General features: G+C 47.7%; 14 protein-coding genes across 14 annotated transcripts; 4 read left to right on the forward strand and 10 right to left on the reverse strand.

Moving 5' to 3' along the window:
* Positions 1 to 86: 86 nt before the first annotated feature.
* On the forward strand, positions 87 to 1,391 carry OGAPHI_006131 (uncharacterized protein; the record flags this gene model as incomplete). The annotated part of the gene is made up of 1 exon (XM_046207388.1): positions 87 to 1,391. The coding sequence occupies one exon, from the start codon at positions 87 to 89 to the stop codon at positions 1,389 to 1,391; it is 1,305 nt and encodes a 434-aa protein (XP_046059056.1).
* Positions 483 to 845, reverse strand: OGAPHI_006132 (uncharacterized protein; the record flags this gene model as incomplete). Its single annotated transcript, XM_046207389.1, has 1 exon — positions 483 to 845. One exon carries the CDS (start codon positions 843 to 845, stop codon positions 483 to 485), a length of 363 nt encoding a protein of 120 aa, XP_046059057.1.
* A 91-nt stretch (positions 1,392 to 1,482) lies between the features above and the next one.
* Positions 1,483 to 2,373, reverse strand: OGAPHI_006133 (uncharacterized protein; the record flags this gene model as incomplete). The annotated part of the gene is made up of 1 exon (XM_046207390.1): positions 1,483 to 2,373. The coding sequence occupies one exon, from the start codon at positions 2,371 to 2,373 to the stop codon at positions 1,483 to 1,485; it is 891 nt and encodes a 296-aa protein (XP_046059058.1).
* A 68-nt stretch (positions 2,374 to 2,441) lies between these two features.
* Positions 2,442 to 2,792, reverse strand: OGAPHI_006134 (uncharacterized protein; the record flags this gene model as incomplete). The annotated part of the gene is made up of 1 exon (XM_046207391.1): positions 2,442 to 2,792. One exon carries the CDS (start codon positions 2,790 to 2,792, stop codon positions 2,442 to 2,444), a length of 351 nt encoding a protein of 116 aa, XP_046059059.1.
* Positions 2,485 to 4,653, forward strand: OGAPHI_006135 (uncharacterized protein; the record flags this gene model as incomplete). Its single annotated transcript, XM_046207392.1, has 1 exon — positions 2,485 to 4,653. The coding sequence occupies one exon, from the start codon at positions 2,485 to 2,487 to the stop codon at positions 4,651 to 4,653; it is 2,169 nt and encodes a 722-aa protein (XP_046059060.1).
* On the reverse strand, positions 3,519 to 4,961 carry OGAPHI_006136 (uncharacterized protein; the record flags this gene model as incomplete). The annotated part of the gene is made up of 4 exons (XM_046207393.1): positions 3,519 to 4,179; positions 4,537 to 4,584; positions 4,689 to 4,845; positions 4,949 to 4,961. The coding sequence occupies 4 exons, from the start codon at positions 4,959 to 4,961 to the stop codon at positions 3,519 to 3,521; spliced, it is 879 nt and encodes a 292-aa protein (XP_046059061.1).
* Positions 4,962 to 5,123: 162 nt separating this feature from the next.
* OGAPHI_006137 (uncharacterized protein) lies at positions 5,124 to 5,492 on the reverse strand (the record flags this gene model as incomplete). Its single annotated transcript, XM_046207394.1, has 1 exon — positions 5,124 to 5,492. The coding sequence occupies one exon, from the start codon at positions 5,490 to 5,492 to the stop codon at positions 5,124 to 5,126; it is 369 nt and encodes a 122-aa protein (XP_046059062.1).
* Positions 5,493 to 6,012: 520 nt separating this feature from the next.
* Positions 6,013 to 7,452, forward strand: OGAPHI_006138 (uncharacterized protein; the record flags this gene model as incomplete). The annotated part of the gene is made up of 1 exon (XM_046207396.1): positions 6,013 to 7,452. One exon carries the CDS (start codon positions 6,013 to 6,015, stop codon positions 7,450 to 7,452), a length of 1,440 nt encoding a protein of 479 aa, XP_046059063.1.
* Positions 6,858 to 7,211, reverse strand: OGAPHI_006139 (uncharacterized protein; the record flags this gene model as incomplete). The annotated part of the gene is made up of 1 exon (XM_046207397.1): positions 6,858 to 7,211. The coding sequence occupies one exon, from the start codon at positions 7,209 to 7,211 to the stop codon at positions 6,858 to 6,860; it is 354 nt and encodes a 117-aa protein (XP_046059064.1).
* A 12-nt stretch (positions 7,453 to 7,464) lies between the features above and the next one.
* Positions 7,465 to 8,088, reverse strand: OGAPHI_006140 (uncharacterized protein; the record flags this gene model as incomplete). Its single annotated transcript, XM_046207398.1, has 1 exon — positions 7,465 to 8,088. The coding sequence occupies one exon, from the start codon at positions 8,086 to 8,088 to the stop codon at positions 7,465 to 7,467; it is 624 nt and encodes a 207-aa protein (XP_046059065.1).
* Positions 8,089 to 8,235: 147 nt separating this feature from the next.
* OGAPHI_006141 (uncharacterized protein) lies at positions 8,236 to 10,002 on the forward strand (the record flags this gene model as incomplete). Its single annotated transcript, XM_046207399.1, has 1 exon — positions 8,236 to 10,002. One exon carries the CDS (start codon positions 8,236 to 8,238, stop codon positions 10,000 to 10,002), a length of 1,767 nt encoding a protein of 588 aa, XP_046059066.1.
* Positions 9,114 to 9,579, reverse strand: OGAPHI_006142 (uncharacterized protein; the record flags this gene model as incomplete). The annotated part of the gene is made up of 2 exons (XM_046207400.1): positions 9,114 to 9,307; positions 9,414 to 9,579. The coding sequence occupies 2 exons, from the start codon at positions 9,577 to 9,579 to the stop codon at positions 9,114 to 9,116; spliced, it is 360 nt and encodes a 119-aa protein (XP_046059067.1).
* A 42-nt stretch (positions 10,003 to 10,044) lies between the features above and the next one.
* Positions 10,045 to 11,499, reverse strand: OGAPHI_006143 (uncharacterized protein; the record flags this gene model as incomplete). Its single annotated transcript, XM_046207401.1, has 1 exon — positions 10,045 to 11,499. The coding sequence occupies one exon, from the start codon at positions 11,497 to 11,499 to the stop codon at positions 10,045 to 10,047; it is 1,455 nt and encodes a 484-aa protein (XP_046059068.1).
* Positions 11,500 to 12,671: 1,172 nt separating this feature from the next.
* Positions 12,672 to 13,853, reverse strand: OGAPHI_006144 (uncharacterized protein; the record flags this gene model as incomplete). The annotated part of the gene is made up of 1 exon (XM_046207402.1): positions 12,672 to 13,853. The coding sequence occupies one exon, from the start codon at positions 13,851 to 13,853 to the stop codon at positions 12,672 to 12,674; it is 1,182 nt and encodes a 393-aa protein (XP_046059069.1).
* Between the last annotated feature and the right edge of the window lie 143 nt (positions 13,854 to 13,996).

Below are 13,996 nucleotides of genomic sequence, written 5' to 3' on the forward strand. Positions count from 1 at the left end.
TTTGTTTTTTTTCATTCCCTTCATCCAGTCTCCACATGCCGCTCCACACGCTTTCCCACGTTGACAATTTGCGAGTGTGCGTGGTGATGGTTGGATTGCCTGCCCGTGGCAAGTCGTTTATCTCGTACAAGATTGTGCGGTACTTGTCGTGGCTTTCGATCAAAACCAAACTGTTTAGCGTTTCGTCTTATCGTCGTGAGGAGTACCAGGTACAACCCACCGCCGACTTTTTCGACCCCAACAACGAGGAAAGTAAGATCATTCGCGAACAGGCCAATGAGGACGCAATCAAGGCCGTGATCCAGTGGATGAACGACGAAAACGGCTGTGTTGCTATCTTGGACGGCTCTAACGTGACAAGACAGAAGCGGGAGATGGTTGCCCAAGTGCTGAAAGATCATTATGTGGAGCCTTTGTTTTTGGAGAGTTTCTGCGATGATGAGACCATTGTCAAGTCCAACATCCTGGACATCAACTCCACGTCACCTGATTACGTCGGCAAATCCCAAAGCTACGCTCAGGATGATATTCTCACCAAGATCAAGTACTATGAAACCCATTACGAGCCCATGGATCTGGAGGCAGACAAAAACCTCAGTTTCATCAAACTCATCAACATCAATTCCCAGATCATCATCAACAAGATCGAGAGCTACTTGGAGAGCAGAATCGCTTTCTACATCATGAACCTGCACATCAAACCCCGCTACATTTGGTTGTCGCGTCACGGAGAGTCTCAGTACAACTTGGAGGGCAAGATTGGAGGAGATGCGGACCTGAGTGAGCGCGGAATGCAGTACGCCCGCAAACTGAAGGACATGGTGAGCAAGTACGTTCCGAACCATGAGAAGTTTGAGGTTTGGACCTCGACACTACGCAGAACACAGCAAACGGCACAATTTCTGCCAAATCCAAAGAAACAGTGGAAGGCCCTGGACGAGCTGGACGCCGGGTCCTGCGACGGACTCACCTACCAGGAAATTGCCGAGCAGTTCCCTGACGACTTTGCAGCACGTGACGAAAACAAGTTCGAGTACAGGTACCGGGGAGGAGAGTCATACCGCGACGTTGTTCAGCGACTGGAGCCGATTATCATGGAGCTTGAGAACCAGGAGAACGTTCTGGTGATCACTCATCAAGCGGTGCTCAGATGTATCTATGCTTATTTCATGAACTCTCCGCAAGAGAAGTCGCCATGGATGTCTATTCCGTTGCACACTCTGATCAGACTTGAACCTCGAGCGGATGGAACTATAGTGACCAGGATCAAAGCCAACATCCCGGCAGTATCGACCTACAAGGAAAAGGGAACTTCGAAGCTAGGCGAGTCGGGAAATGACGCCCATACTATGGCGGGCGAGGTGATCACTAGTGATCTACAAGGCCATTGAATTCTATTATCTATAATTGTTTTCTAGTAACGGGATCACGAGAAACGACTTCGTTTGTAGGGAACGGGCCATGTTGTATGTACATGCGAGATTATCTTGACTTGACGAGTTTGCGGCCTGCTTCTTTCTCCAGACCTTTAAGAGCCTTCCAGAGACTTTGCACTTCTTTTTCTTCGGGCAATCCACAGCCTGCCCAACGGATCCGGTACGAGTCGTCGATCAGGTACACGAATCCGGCGTAGGTATTTGTCATGAGAAGTTTTTCGCGGTCGTTACGGGGCAGAACGGACTCTCGAAGCGCAACCAGATATTTGTCATACTGAGACTCTGGCAGATCGGCTTTGATCTTATTAGGAGTGACGAAGGTGTGAACAAAATGCGTGGACCATTTCTCGCTGAGAACAAGTTCGACGATCTGCGATTTGGGGAAACTTTTGTGGAACTGTTGAATTCCCGTTTTCGAGAGGTATTGGTCGTCCGAGTTTGGGATCTTGAAGTAGTCAGCCAACATGTCTTTACCGGAATCTGTCGAGTACACCTTCAACAAGGTGACGTTTGCCTTTTTTAGAACGTCCATAATGTCCACGGTGTTGTCTTTGAACGTGCGGACCTTAAAGTTTGGGAAAAACAGCGACTTCTCCTTCTTGAAGTAAGAAATTGGTGCTTCAAACAGCCGTCCCTTGGTTCGCATGTACACGTGGAAATCGTACATTCCACCATATGCGAGCTCTTTCTGGATGTTGTTGACTCTTGTTCGTCTTGTTATTCCGTCGAAATAGAAGTCCCAGATCCGTTTGGGCACGTTGATGTTTTCCTTTGTGAGCCATGGTTTTTTGGGTATGTCTTTAGAATGGATCGGTGGCTGTTCGAAACCAAACGGTTTGGTGATTTTGAAAAACTTATGCGGTTTAGGAACTATTTTGGTGATACTTTCACCCAAATTCCCGAAAAACGAGGCATTGCGTCTAAAAACAAGGCTCATTTGGTTTTAGCTTATTTAAACTTTTTTTTTTCGTCCTGTCTCCAATTTTTAAGGTCAAAAAATCAACGCTATTTTTTTCCAAGATAAAAAAAGCTTCCGACCGCACAACCGATGGCTTTTAAGTTATTCAAGCGCAAAGACGAGGAGGACTCCGTCGGATTACCTGCGGAGTCGTACTCAGACATGCTGACCGAGGACGTTACGGCCGTGCAGTCTAACAACGACGATTCCAAGACGTTCCAGTACTCGTTCAACTCCAACACCAACTCGCTGTTTAGTGCCAAGCCTACTATTTCCACCGGAAAGTCGTCGCAACAGAGCTCGTATGGCAAAGAGACGCCTTCTACGTTCACGTCAATCGGAAGACCGCTCAGAGTCGTCGACGAGGAGGAGTTCGAAGACGACACTCTCGATAACATGAAATCATTACGTCAGTCTTTTAGCAGACGCAAATCCAACATCTCAGAGGACTCTCGCACAAATATCAACCCGCGCTCTAGACACGGCTCCAATGCAGCCTCCGAAATAGACCAGACACAGCTCGTTGAAGTTCTGGAGAAACATCTGCGTGCGCTTGCTGTTAGCACATCAAATACCCTGATGCAAGTGTCTCAGTCGGTGCTCAATCTTACCAAGGCCTCTATTGCCATCAGTGAGAGCATCGAGAGCACCTCATCCACGATTTCCAAGCTCCAATACCTCCAGTACCTGGCTCCATTCCAGTTTTCAACCAGCTCCTCGCCGGGACTGCATAAGCTTATCAAAAACGTTCTTTTTCTTATCGACAACCATCTGTTGTCCGAAGTTTACGACAGCTCCAAGTCGCTGCTGTCGAAAAACCTGTACGACCTGCTGGGTCTGCTGAAGGTTGTCGAGTTTCCGTCCAGAGACCTGGAGAACTTCGCCACTGTGATGACTCCAAACATTTTCCCAATTGGTAGCACGAATCTCCCGCTTGCTCTGCAGGCCAAAATCGGCCGTATCATGCAAATGTTGGTCCAGAAATCCAAGGAACTTTCTCTGTCCGACCAGGAAGGCGCGTTCATCGCTCCTGTGTTGCGCGGATTCCTCCACGAGGACCTCAGCGTGGTTACTTTCATCTTTGGGTTCCCAACGCTCAACAAGGAACACATCGATATTGTGCGCTACTTCTCGTCCAGCATCGACAACATGCACTTCGTGGCGCAGAAGAACCAGATCACGGCCGCGTCCACGTCCAAGTTTCGTGCTCCATTCCGCACAGTCGACCCAGACTCCGAGTACATGCCGATCTCGATGCCCGTTGCTTGCAACAACTCCTTGAAGCTGTCTGGAACGCTGGCTGGGTACCTGTACCCCAGAATTCCGGAAAATAGCAACAATCCGAGACTCCAGAAATACGAGAACTCGCTGTTTGGGTTCACCTGTGCCCATGTGATGCTCAACGAGAGCATCAAATCCGGAGATCCATACCCACACGTTTCTGTTCCGTCTCCTGTGCTAGTGAACCTGTACAAGAACGCATTGTTGAACGAACGGTTGAAATACGACGCACACACCGAGGAGTATCGTGCGTACGACTCGGTTGTCCAGGAGATCGACCAACTGTACCCGGTGACCGAGGTTCGTGTCAAGAAGAAGACGTTGACCCGTAACCTTCCTCGCGAGACGTTTGGCCAGCTGATCTGGGGAGAACGCGTCCTGAACGAGGACAAGCTGTCGGACATTGCAATTGTCAAGATCCTGGACCAGTCCAAGAAGTTTGTCAACTTCTTGGGCGAGGACCTGGAGCTCAACAAGCACGACCCGGCCTTGATGTTCTCCAACCTGTACGTGAAGAAAGTGGTGCATCTCAAGACTTCAAAGGAGACGTCTGCAATCAATCACGCGGGGCTCGAGGTGTTCAAAGTGGGGGCCACTACTGACTACACAGACGGCCGACTTAACGGACAGAAGATGATCTACTGGTCGGACGGGTCGTTAAAGACGTCCGAGTTTGTGATTTCCGGGTCCCAGAAACAGTTTGCCGCGGGCGGCGACTCTGGGGCTCTGGTTCTTGCAAAACTGTCGAGTTTGCGCCAACCAACAACCAACAAACGGTCGATGCTGAGCAGCTTCCTCGGCAACCTGATTTCTCAAGGGCCAGAAACAGGGCTCGGGGTGGTTGGAATGTTGCACTCCTACGACGGCGAACACAAACAGTTTGGACTGTTCACGCCGATGGACTCGATTCTGGAAAGATTGCACACGGTAACGGGCGTGGACTGGGGTGTTGTTGGGTGTACTGAAGACACTGATTAAAGTCAATATGTATAATATATTTTTTGTCTATTCACTGAGGCAGGTCTTGTGGGTCAACCTCCTTGATCCAGAGCTTACCCATGATAGGAAGTTTCTTGTAGAAAGTGTCTTGGAACAATGGCCAGTTGGATGTGAAGGTGAAAATTCCGGCAGTAGTAGCGACTCCCCAGATGGCGAGAATTGGGGTGTAACCTCTGATGAAAGATGGGGTGATACCTCCGAAGTTAGGCAGCTTCTTGACTTTGAGGGACTTGATGTACTGGGCGGTTAGAAAATGCGTTTTAGCGCTAGTTACTTACGTTGACCATGGTTTAGTGTATTAATTTTTTTTGCACGAAAATTGATTGGTAGAAATTTTGCGCAGAACATGTGTTAGGTAAGCGCTTACGGGAGACGATTTTTTATGGTAGCTTCAATTCTTTACAGACAGACAAATAATAGATGTAGTAGATCCGGACCGGCCAAAGAGCTTAGATGAGAGTCTTGGTTGCTGTGTCGCAGTCGGAGTCGACAGACGAGGTGACAACGGAGCTCGTGCTGGTGATGGTGACAGAAGTAGTCTTGGTAGCAGGGTCGCAGTCGGAGTCGGTAGTGATTGTGACCTCAGTGGTCTTGGTAGCAGGGTCGCAGTCAGAGGTGGTGGAGGTCTCCAAGGTGGTCTTTGTAGCGGAGTCGCAGTCCTCCTCATCCTTACCACCGAACAACTTTTCCTTCAGCTTCTCGAGCTTCTCCTTGTACTTGGCAAGGTCAGCCTCGGCCTGGGCGTCAGGTAATGCAACGGCAAGAGCAGGAGCGACAACGAGCAAAGAAGCACACACGATTCTGTTAATGGCAACCATTTTTATAGTAATCTAAGTAGGATTGATGATGAGACAAGAACCCATGGTTCCACCTCATTTATATAGCCATACATCTACAGAAAACATGGAATGGTTTTGGTAGCAGATATTTGGAAAGTTTAAGGACAAACAATAATTGCAGATAAATTTGGTTGTACGATTCTAGCTCCAAGTTCTGTGCATGAATTTGTATTTGCAATCTTTCTGCTATCAGCCTATTGATAAAGAATGTTCTGTAAAAAAAAAGTAATCATATAGGACAAATGGGCCCGCTCTGCTTTTTGGAATAGCCTCTCCAGAACATGCACCCGACTCCCTCGGCCAAGATTATTCAAGGTGCAGCCTCGTGCCTCCTGTTCTGTGATTGCTACTGCCGTTCCATGTCATTGCGGGTGCTTTTTTTTTTTCGTGCCCCGGTACCGCGGCCCAGACGCAATCGCCGCGGCTCCTAATCGGACTAGTTCCGGCTCAGGTTTTTATCGAGTATATATAGTGGGTATCTTGTATCCTCCATATGAACATGACTAAACACCACTTTCCCGCCCATTTGGCCGCCAAGGCGCTAGAGGCCATCAAATTCACCTGCTACTTCGGCACTTTTGTGCACACGCCAGAGCTCGGCCGTCTGGAGGCTCTCACACGCTGTGCTGTTGGTGTTGATGAAACAGGTACCATTGCTTTTGTCCAGGAAAACTGCCAGGACTATAAAAAATACACGCTCGACTTCACCAAGCTGTCCCAGGAACAAGTGCGCTTCGTTGACGTCTCTGACTCCGAGGTGAAGTTCTTTGTCCCCGGCTTTATCGACACCCATATCCACGCCCCACAATTTCCTAATAACGGAATCTTTGGCGACTCAACTCTGATGGACTGGCTCGAGAAGTACACGTTCCCGTTGGAGTCCTCGTTCAAAGACGTCTCGCTCGCTACAGAAATCTACAACAAGGTGGTGGACCGCACGCTCAGCAACGGAACTACCGCGGCTGCGTACTATGCCACGATCCACGCCGAGGCTACCAACCTGCTTGCCGATGTGGCTCTCACGCGCGGCCAGAGAGCTTTGATCGGTAAAGTTTGCATGAACCAGAACTCTCCAGACCACTACATCGAGACCTTTGAGGAGAGCAAGCAGTCCCAGCTCGAGGTGATCCGCCATGTCGAGGCAAGAGACCCTACTGGAACCTTGGTGAGTCCTGTTTTGACTCCTAGATTCGCTCCTTCGTGTACCGAGAACCTGATGGAATGGCTGGGTGAGCTCAGAAAGTCCAGAAACTACCATTGTCAAACACATTTATCCGAAAACAAGCGTGAGATCGAAGTCGCTCACGAACTTTTCCCCGATTACGATTCCTATACCGATATTTATCACAAGTCTGGTCTGCTCGGACCAAAGACCATTCTGGCCCACTGTATCCATTTGTCGGACCACGAAAAAGACCTTTTGGCCCAGACCGGCAGCGGAGTGTCGCACTGTCCAACGTCAAACTCCTCCATCACTTCTGGAGAGGCCAGAATCAGATGGCTGCTCAACAGCAACGTCAAGGTCAGTCTGGGAACCGATTGCTCGGGTGGATTCACTCCTTCCGTGTTACAAGTGGCCAAGCATGCGCTTTTGGTTTCGAACCACTTGGTCATGAAGTCCGAGAACGATTTCGAAAAGCTCAGCACCAGCGACGTGCTGTACCTGGCCACCGTGGGAGGTGCCGAGGTCCTCAACATGGACGTCAAGCTCGGTAAATTCCAGGTCGGATACAAATTCGACACGCAACTTATTCAACTCGACTGCGACAACTCGCCTGTCGACACCTTCGCTTTCCAAAACCCAAGATGGGGCCAGGTCGACCGCAAAGAGTCGATAGATAAGTTCCAGGATTTGATCGACAAGTGGATCTTCAACGGTGACGATCGTAATGTTAGACAAGTGTTTGTGAACGGACGGTCTGTTTTGCAGAAAAATTAATGCTAATATTATTCAATGGTAACAAATAGAGTAGAGTATTGGTAGAGTTGGGTGGTGTTCCTGCCATTCGGTGATAATGTCCAAAACTTTGTCGTCAAAGGGTGTCGAGCTGAAATCTAGTAAACTTTGTTGGTATGCGGTGGAAAGCAGGTTTGCCAGGTCCAGTATCGCCTGTGCACCCGACAACGCGCTTCTATGCTCATCTCTGATCTCCACGTTGAAGCAATGAACAGGGATCTGTGTTTGGCTGGGGTCAAAGTAGTTCCGTCCCAGATAATCTTCCACGACCGAGTCGAAACACCGTTCTTCGCACGTTATCACCACCTGGAAATCGAGCTCGTTCTCGAACTCGGGATACGCGCTCGCCGGCAGTCTTTGTGGAGGCTGGTTGAAATACGGCCATCTTTCAGGAGCCTTTTTAATTGCAATATTACGTTTCGTCATGTCCAACACTCCGTTGGCCTTATGAATTCTCAGGTCTTGGGTGTTGAGTTTGTCTAAAATCGATGTGTATGGTGTTCCGAAATCAAAAACGTTCGGCTGATCTATCGTCGGTCCTGGTAATCTAACTGACGTTCCCGTACCGTATGACCTGACTTTATATCCAGCATCCTTCAGAACCTTGTGGGCCTCCATGGATCTACAAGTTAGCAGAGAAATATCAATTTGAACTTACCTGTTGTTGTTCGAGGCACACACTGTGCAGAATTTCAACGACATGGCAACAGTGTCTTGTCCACAGTAAAATAACAGAGAAAAAAATAATCTCTTTAAATATTTATCATGTATTTGTTGTGGTGGACATGGAGTGTATATTTGAGTTTTTTGGCGCTTGTAAGCGCCGAGGAGAACTCTACAACGACTCTTTCGTCGCTTAATGGGTCCCTGGTGGAGTCAGAACTTCAAAACCTGACAGACTCGCTCGACGGGAACAAGTCTAGTCTGCCTATCGAGGAGAAGGCATACTTCCTCACGTTTGAGGAATGGAAGAAGAAAAAAGTTGATGAGGCAGAGGTCGTCAAGTCAAGACCAGAACAGGAACAGAAAGATGCCTTTGGAGGACCCGTGGGCGAGGAAATGGAGATCGAAATCTCCATGTTTGGTGCACCAGAACCAAAACAAGAGGACACAGGCAAAGTTTATAAAGAGCGGTTCAATTTCGCCTCGTTCGACTGTGCGGCCACAATTGTCAAGACCAACGCTGAGGCGAAAGGCGCGAACGCCATTTTGAACGAGAACAAAGACTCGTACTTGTTGAACGAGTGCAAAGCGAAGAACAAGTACATCATCATTGAATTGTGCGAGGATATTTTGGTGGACGAAGTTTTGCTCGGCAACTACGAGTTTTTCTCGTCCATGTTCAAAGACGTTCGAATTTCTGTCAGCGATAGGTACCCGACCACCAGCTGGCACTCTTTGGGTGACTTCCGTGCAGAGAATGTGCGGAAATTGCAACCGTTTAAAGTCGAGAACCCGCTGATATGGGCCAAGTTCCTCAGAATCGAGGTGTTCTCGTACTATGGAGACGAGTTCTACTGTCCGATTTCGTCGGTCCAGGTCCATGGAAAGACCATGATTGAGCAGTTTAAAGAGGAAGAGAAGGAAGAGATCCAACCGGAGGTGGTGGAGAAAGAGGAGCCTAAAGTCGAGTCAAAAGACTTTTACGACACTCCATCGTTCAATCTGTCAATCAACGAGATTTTCTTCTCCTTGAACGGGTCCACAGAAGACGAAAACTGCAAAATCACACCGTACCTCGGCTTGGACCGTTTCCTCAAAGAGCACCAGCAGGACTTGTGCGAAATTGACGAGACTCCATCAGAGGTGAAGCCAAAGACCACCCACACTGCCGGAGCTCAGGAATCGATCTACAAGAACATCATCAACCGGATCTCGCTCCTGGAGTCAAACGCTACATTGTCGCTATTATACATCGAGGAACAGTCGAGGATCTTGTCTACCGCGTTTGAGAACCTTGAAAGCCGCCAAAACAACAGATTCACCACACTGATGGACCATCTGAACCAAACCATCCTCAACCAGATAGGCAACTTCAGGCTGCTCAACACCGAACTGGCGTTCAACTTTGAAAATCTCTTCAACTACCAGAACAACAAGTTCCAGCATCTTTTGGCAGATACAGACAGCAAGTTTTCTGGGTTTGCGCATTCACTCAACTTCCAGAAGAAGCTCAACTATCTTAATTTGACCATCATCATCCTGCTTCTGTGTTACATCATCATCACCAGAGATACCTACATCGAGTCGGACTTCATAAGCACGCCGTACTCTACAAGCTCGGCACACCACTCACCGTCGCTATCGCCGGCCATTTCGGTGCGCAAGCGCAGCAAGTTTGTGGACAGGTTTGTGTTTGGTTCTCGAACCGTCTCTCCAGCAGATTACGAGTTCGAATACGACAGTTATAGAGACGACCAGGCCGAATCGACCGAGGAAGAGCAGGAGCGTGTTCATACCGACCAGAAGGCGGACCAGTCGTCGGTGGTGATCACCGACATGAAGCTGGAAAGCAACAACGCGAGCGATTAATAGTTACAGTTAAATTTATGTGCCATTATATTACTAGTGCAGTTAGTTAGGGGTGTTGAGAACGGGCGACGAATCAGGATATCTCGGCATTGCGGCAGCTTGGTAATGCATTTTTCGTTGCGCCAAATCCTCGTAGGTTGAGTCATATGTTGTCTGCGATGAGATAGAACTGTACGAGAACTTGGAAGGTGAGTTGAACGGGGACGAGCCAGATTTGTTGAGCGATGGAGAACGGTAGATCTGGGCAAATTGCGAAGGACGCGGAAGTTGCGCAAGCTCGGGGTAATGCTCAAGGTTCAGTAGCACATTAGACAGCTCGTCAGTAGTCACTGGCGACAGGTTTTCGATATCGTCCAGGTCTTTGCTGTGTTGTAGGTATTCAAGGTGGCTTTCGCTGACGAAGTTTTTAATAACAGTGATGACGCCGAGCTGTGAGTACTTCTCGATAAGAACCTCTGGTGGGTTTAGTAGCGACTTGAGAAGCATGAGCGAGATTTGGCGAACCTCAGACACCGTTTCTAATCCTTCGAATCCGTTGATGAATGGACCGTATGCGTTATTGATGCTATTCACGGATTGGGCACGGCCAAGACGTTCTAATTGATCCGTTTCCATTTCATTGATGTCGCTCATGTCGTCATTAAAGTATTTGAAGCTCTTGGATGGGGTCACTGGGGTTGGGAGCTGTCTGTTTTTCAATAAATACTTTTGATGTTGGTATTTTTGATAGACACCTTCCAACCACATAGATCCGGTTTCCAGCTTCAGCATGGAACAGGCCATCAGGTGGGCAGTGATACCAACCAAAGAGGCCTTGTGGTTAAGATACTCTCTCTCGTACAGCGATAGCTCACACAAGTATCTGCTGATAGCCAGGATTGCGCTCACTGTTGGCAAGTTTGATCTGTATTGATCCAGAGGCTTGTTCAATCTTTCTTTACCGTCGTGGTCGCAGGATTTGATAGACAATTGCAAAATGTCTTCAAGCGAAGTGTGGCCGATGGACCAACCCAGAGTGCTGAGAATGTGGATTTCCATTTCTTTGAACATGCTTTCGTCATAAACGTTGGAACACATGAGACTCAACTCGGTCACGGTTGGCACTCTGGATTTCTTGTCCTCGTACTTGGCCGCAATCCACAGAGAAGTGCATCCGATGAGCTGGTAGTGCTGCTTAAACGCAATCCGTTTGGCGCAGTACCTGTCTATAATGTTCCAGCACAAAAACAGGGTCTGGGGTTTGAGTTTTAGCGAAGCATGCATTTGTATTATGAAGTTGACCAGGTAAGGTCTCATGAACCACTTAACCTCTGGTTGGAGGTCAATCATGGCTGCGCTGGCCTGGGAGCTGTTTTCGAGGGTTTGCAGATGAGCCGTGATGGTGGACAAATACTCGTTGACCACGACTCTGTTTCTGCGGTTCTCGATGGCCTCGAGCCTTGGAGGGTACACTTGGTTGTGGGATCTTCTTGGAGGACCGTATGCTTTTTCTCGCATGGTAGATTATTGCTATGAATTGATGAAGGGAACTGGCTCCTCTTATAGATCAGACCTGCTGAACGATGATTGAAAAATTGATCTTGAAATGTGACGTATCTGGTTTCAAACCTTGAGTATGAATTAGTTGCTGGTCGAATTGCGAAATACGCTGTGTAGCATAGATGTCAAACCTGTCCAAAAAATGATATCAATTAAAGGCAAAGAGAGTAGGCGAAGTCTTTGTTTCCCCCTTGAATTGAGCTTGAATAGATTAGAATGAAAAGAGAGACAATTGGACTAGATGAAAAACAAAACGACTTGACCACGCTGAACACTGCTCTTCCAACAATCTGGCAGGCAACAACAGATTAATTGGAATAAGGAAATAACGATTCTTATAAATGTGTGTTCCCCCTTGTTCAGGTATGTGGCACAAAAATTTCTCCTTCACAGGAGTGCGCGCGACTCCTGTGTAATTTGGGCACGGGAATTTTTTCTACGGGACGCGTAACTACGTGGGGTAAATAAATTAGCAGGGGCTAATCAACCTAAGTTATTTGGTGTTCCAACATGATCCGTGTAGCGAGCTATCTGGTCACACGTTCACTTTAGATAGCCAAGTAAGCTTGAACTTGGCTTTCTGTTTGTTTCTGCAGGGTGCGCGCCGCGCGCGCGTAAGAAAAAATCTTTGTCAAACTGTACCCTTTTCGCTGCTTCTTGGCGATTTCGCGTCGCGTTCACAACGGTCAATTCTGTCATATTGCTACTGATAATTATTCTGAAAGGAGCCCCGATAAATTCCAGGGGATTACGGTAACGTTTTCGTGATGGTATGTAGAACTTACTATGATACCCCAAATGGCCCACCAGATTGGTCTCGTATAGAGGTGCCCATTTGGTTTACGTCATTAGTTTTTTAGTAAAATATTTTATTCCGGTATCGACGAGATCTTGGTGATTAAATATCGAATCAAATTAAATCCATGGCAACTCGTACTCATGTTCGGCTCGGCTTACCCCAGCCTTGTTTAAAGTTCCGAGCCAAGCATGCGGCAATTGAAAACGTGGATAGAGATGCAGTTGATTAAAAAATTACGTCAGTTAAAACAATAAAGGTTACTGCATTTCGGAATTAATCTAACTCGTATCCGTAAAAAGCTCCCGAAGCCGCAGCGCCTCTTAGCTGAAACTCAAATGTTTTCTGCTTTGGACTCTGGTTGAGCGTACTCTCCGTAGTATGGTTGCGGACGCTTGAACGAGAACGTGGTTGACAATCTCTTGTCGACCGGAATGTTCAAGTTGCGGCCGTAAACAAATCCCGGATAGATAACGAGCATAATCAAAATTGCCAAGCTCATCATAAGTGCCTCCAAAATAAAAAAATAAATTTCAGTTGTGGCTAAGTGACTGGAAAAACCTTCTGCAAGTTCGATCAGTCTGTAAATTGAACGCACGAAAACCAAAAGGACAGAAAGCGAAATTGCGAACAGGTATGGCACAAACAGCTTTCCGTGTCTAACCCTGGAAAACCGAGCATCAAATCTGGAGTCTCCGTATTGCTTGTAAGTTTTGTAGCATCTGAACAAAAAGTAATACCAGAACATCTGGAACAGACCGATAGAGAAGACTTGGAATGCCAGACCTCCAATCATGACGTTTGCTCCGCCTTGCACGCTCTCATATTCCGACAGAGACGAGGAAGCAATTGCACCTCCTGCACCTTGCAGAATAATAGAAATAAGATCAAATAAAACAAACATGAGCGAATATTGCATCGGTTTCAGAAGTGAGTATTGTTCCCCCATTATAACGGATAACTCGGCAATAGTGTAATAAATTCCCGCCATGATGAAGCACGGTGCCAGAGTCAGACAGACCAATTGAACCACATATCCATTGAACGAGTCGATGTTTTTGGAAGACCAAATTCTACCGACGTAACCCAAAATTTCTAGAATAATACCGCAAGAGAACGTGACAAGGAACCACCAGTTTCTGTAAATGATTCCAACAACAACCAAAAAGCCAAGAAATAGACTCATCACAGCGAGCAATGCGGCGTTACCACCGAGCGACGGTGCGTTACCTCCATAATTTTCATTATGCTGAATATAATTTGCGAGAGCGGAGGATGCGACGACCAGCTCTGCTGATGCGCTGGAAGCAACACCTGGATCGGTGGCAGTTGCGGCCAGCTCGGCGATCGAGTAGTAGGACATGGTAACCTGGGCAGCTTGAGCCACACCAGCCAGACTTCTGGTAGAAACCTCGGCTGTTGCTGTGGCAAGAACCGAAGTGGCTGATTCGAAGACGGAGGCTGCGGAAGCGTAGACAGAAGCTATCTGTGTTGGGTCTGTGGTAAAGTGGACCATTGATTGATGCACAAGAAGGAAATCTATTGGGGTTTATATAATTTCCAGCAAGAGTAAGTTTAAATATAAACAGCCTGACGGAATAGGTTATTATGAAAGCCGAAGGCCCACTCTTGAACAATGCTGAGCCTCGGGCTAAAATC

This window comes from Ogataea philodendri (genome assembly GCF_020536065.1).
Source record: "Ogataea philodendri strain CBS6075 chromosome Unknown scaffold5, whole genome shotgun sequence".
Classification (NCBI taxonomy): Eukaryota; Fungi; Ascomycota; class Pichiomycetes; order Pichiales; family Pichiaceae; genus Ogataea; species Ogataea philodendri.